Source organism: Plasmodium sp. gorilla clade G2 (genome assembly GCF_900097015.1).
Source record: "Plasmodium sp. gorilla clade G2 genome assembly, chromosome: 14".
Lineage (NCBI taxonomy): Eukaryota > Apicomplexa > Aconoidasida > Haemosporida > Plasmodiidae > Plasmodium > Plasmodium adleri (nom. inval.).
In genome coordinates this window covers 2,380,039-2,382,538 of record NC_041706.1, presented here as the reverse complement: position 1 = coordinate 2,382,538, position 2,500 = coordinate 2,380,039, and the positions used below count along the sequence as shown (strand labels likewise).

The 2,500-nt window shown below is 24.3% G+C and overlaps 1 protein-coding gene across 1 annotated transcript in view; it reads left to right on the top strand.

Annotated features, from left to right (window-relative positions):
• The window catches only part of PADL01_1461600 (splicing factor 3B subunit 2, putative), a gene marked incomplete at both ends in the record, with an annotated part of 2,340 nt that extends 405 nt beyond the window's left edge, over nucleotides 1–1,935 (top strand). The window contains one exon of the mRNA XM_028684917.1: nucleotides 98–1,935. Within this exon, the coding sequence (XP_028540947.1) occupies nucleotides 98–1,935 (1,838 nt within the window). The remainder of the gene's footprint in view (nucleotides 1–97) is intronic.
• Nucleotides 1,936–2,500: the final 565 nt, after the last annotated feature.

Sequence of the window (2,500 nt, the reverse complement as noted above, 5' to 3'; positions counted from 1 at the left end):
TATTACCTAATGGAAACATAATAAATATAAATCATATATATATATATATGTATATATATATATATATATATATATATTTATTTATTTAACCTTGTAGATATTGATGAAGCTTTGTATGAGAACTTCGAAGACGTATTTAAAAAATTCAAACTTAATAGTAAGGATGGAATTGAGAAAAAGGAGTTTTCTGAAGATGCACAAAAGTCCTACTTTGAAGACTCCGAATCAGATGATAATGATGAAGAAGATGAACATAGAAATAGTATGAAGTATAAAAAAAATATTTCAAAGAAAGCCAAAAAATTATTAAAAAGACCATCTGTTATGAAATTAAAAGAGTTTGCACCAAAACCAGAATTAGTAGAAGTATGGGATACAACTTCAAGTGATCCTTACTTTTATGTATGGATAAAATGTTTAAAAAATTCTATACCAGTACCACAACAATGGTGTCAAAAAAGAAAATATTTACATGGAAAAAGAGGTATTGAGAAAATACCTTATAGATTACCTCCACATATTGAGGATACAAAAATTAGTGAAATAAGACAAGCTATAAAAGAAAAAGAAGAACAGAAATCCTTAAAACAAAAAATGAGAGATAGAGTACGACCAAAATTACATACTATGGATATAGATTATCAAACATTACATGATGCCTTTTTTAAATATGCAACCAAACCAAAACTAGTTAAATTTGCAGAAGTATATTATGAAGGTAAAGAATTTGAATTAAAAAAAAAAAAATTTCGACCTGGTATTATTTCTGAAAAATTAAGAATGGCTCTAAATATAGAACCAAATGAACCTTTACCTTGGCTAATTAATATGCAAAAATATGGTCTACCCCCATCTTTTCCTTACCTTAAAATACCAGGACTAAATGTGTCATCTGGTAATGATCATACATCTGATATGGCGAAAAATATTATATCAAAAGATGAAAACATAGACGAATCTGGAAATATTATTTATGGAAATTTTATTTCTCAACATGTTACTGATAGTAATAATAATAAATATGCAGATGATTTCTTATGGGGTGAAATGGATGATAAATATGAAGACGAAGAAGATGCGCAGGAGGACCAGGAAGAGGAAGATGAAGAAGCAGATGAAGAAGAAGATAATGAGGAAGGTGAAGATGAAGATGAAGAAGAGGATGATGGGGTGGATGATGAACAGGATGAAGATAATGAAGAAGCATATTATGATAAAGAAAGAGATATATATGATGAAAATGAAGATAATATAAATAATGTTGAACGTAAAGTGAAAAAAAAGAAAAAGAAAGGAAAAAAGAAAACTATTAAACAAGCAGATACTAATGATTATGAAAATATAGATCATAAAAATACAGATATTAATTTAAATCCACATAATGAAGAATTATTAAAAAATAATTATTCAAGTGGTATTTACAGTGTTATGACAAATTCAAAAATGAATGCAGGATCATATACACCATATATGGAAAGTGGAATTACATCAGTAGATTTAACATCATTTATATCAGGTTATGACACACCTAAATATTTACATAATAATAATAATTATATTAATACAGCCAATATGAAACCATATACAATTTTACAAAAGGAAGATATACCTATAGAACATAACAATTTGTTTTCTTCAAATGTAAGGTATAAAATTAATCCTCCACAACCCCCTCCAGGCAAACCACCTAATTTGTCTGAAGGTTATATTACACCATATACAAATGTAAATACACCTAAAACACCATATGTTCATATTGAAATACCTAATAATGCACCTGCTACTACTACAAATATAGAAGATGTTCGTAAAGAACTAAATAAATTTGAAGAAATTTCGAATAAGGTAAAAATGGCCTCTGCACAAATTGATCCTCCCAAAAAAGAGAAGAAAGATGAAAAACAGAAAAAGAAAAAAAAAGACTTCAAATTTTGAGGTTAACCAAGGGGGGACCATATATATATATATATATATTAGAGGAAAATACAAAGTAATATTTGTGATACAAATAATTTCAATTTTTTTATATTTATATAAAAATAATAATATAAAATCATTTTAATTTATATGATGTTATATATTTTTTCTTTTTTGTATACTAGTTTTAAATATTTTTATTTTCCATACTTTTTAGTAAAATATATATATATATATATATATATATATATATTTATCATTTTAATATTATTTATTTATTTATATATTTTATTTTTTTGTTCAAAATAATCCTATTTAAGATACCATCCTTTTTATGCATTCACGTTGTTTAATTTTTTTTTTTTCTTTAAATGGTATAATTATGCACAATACATATAGATAGCGTATCTACATAACTGTTGCTAAAAAAAATAAAAATGTTATATATTTTGTTATATATTTTGTTATATTCTTTATTTAACAAATATAACTTAATAATTTTATTAAAATATGAAATGTTATTTTATTTTTTTTATTTATGAAAATAAATAAAAGGATATATTATTAATTTTGTTCTGTCTTT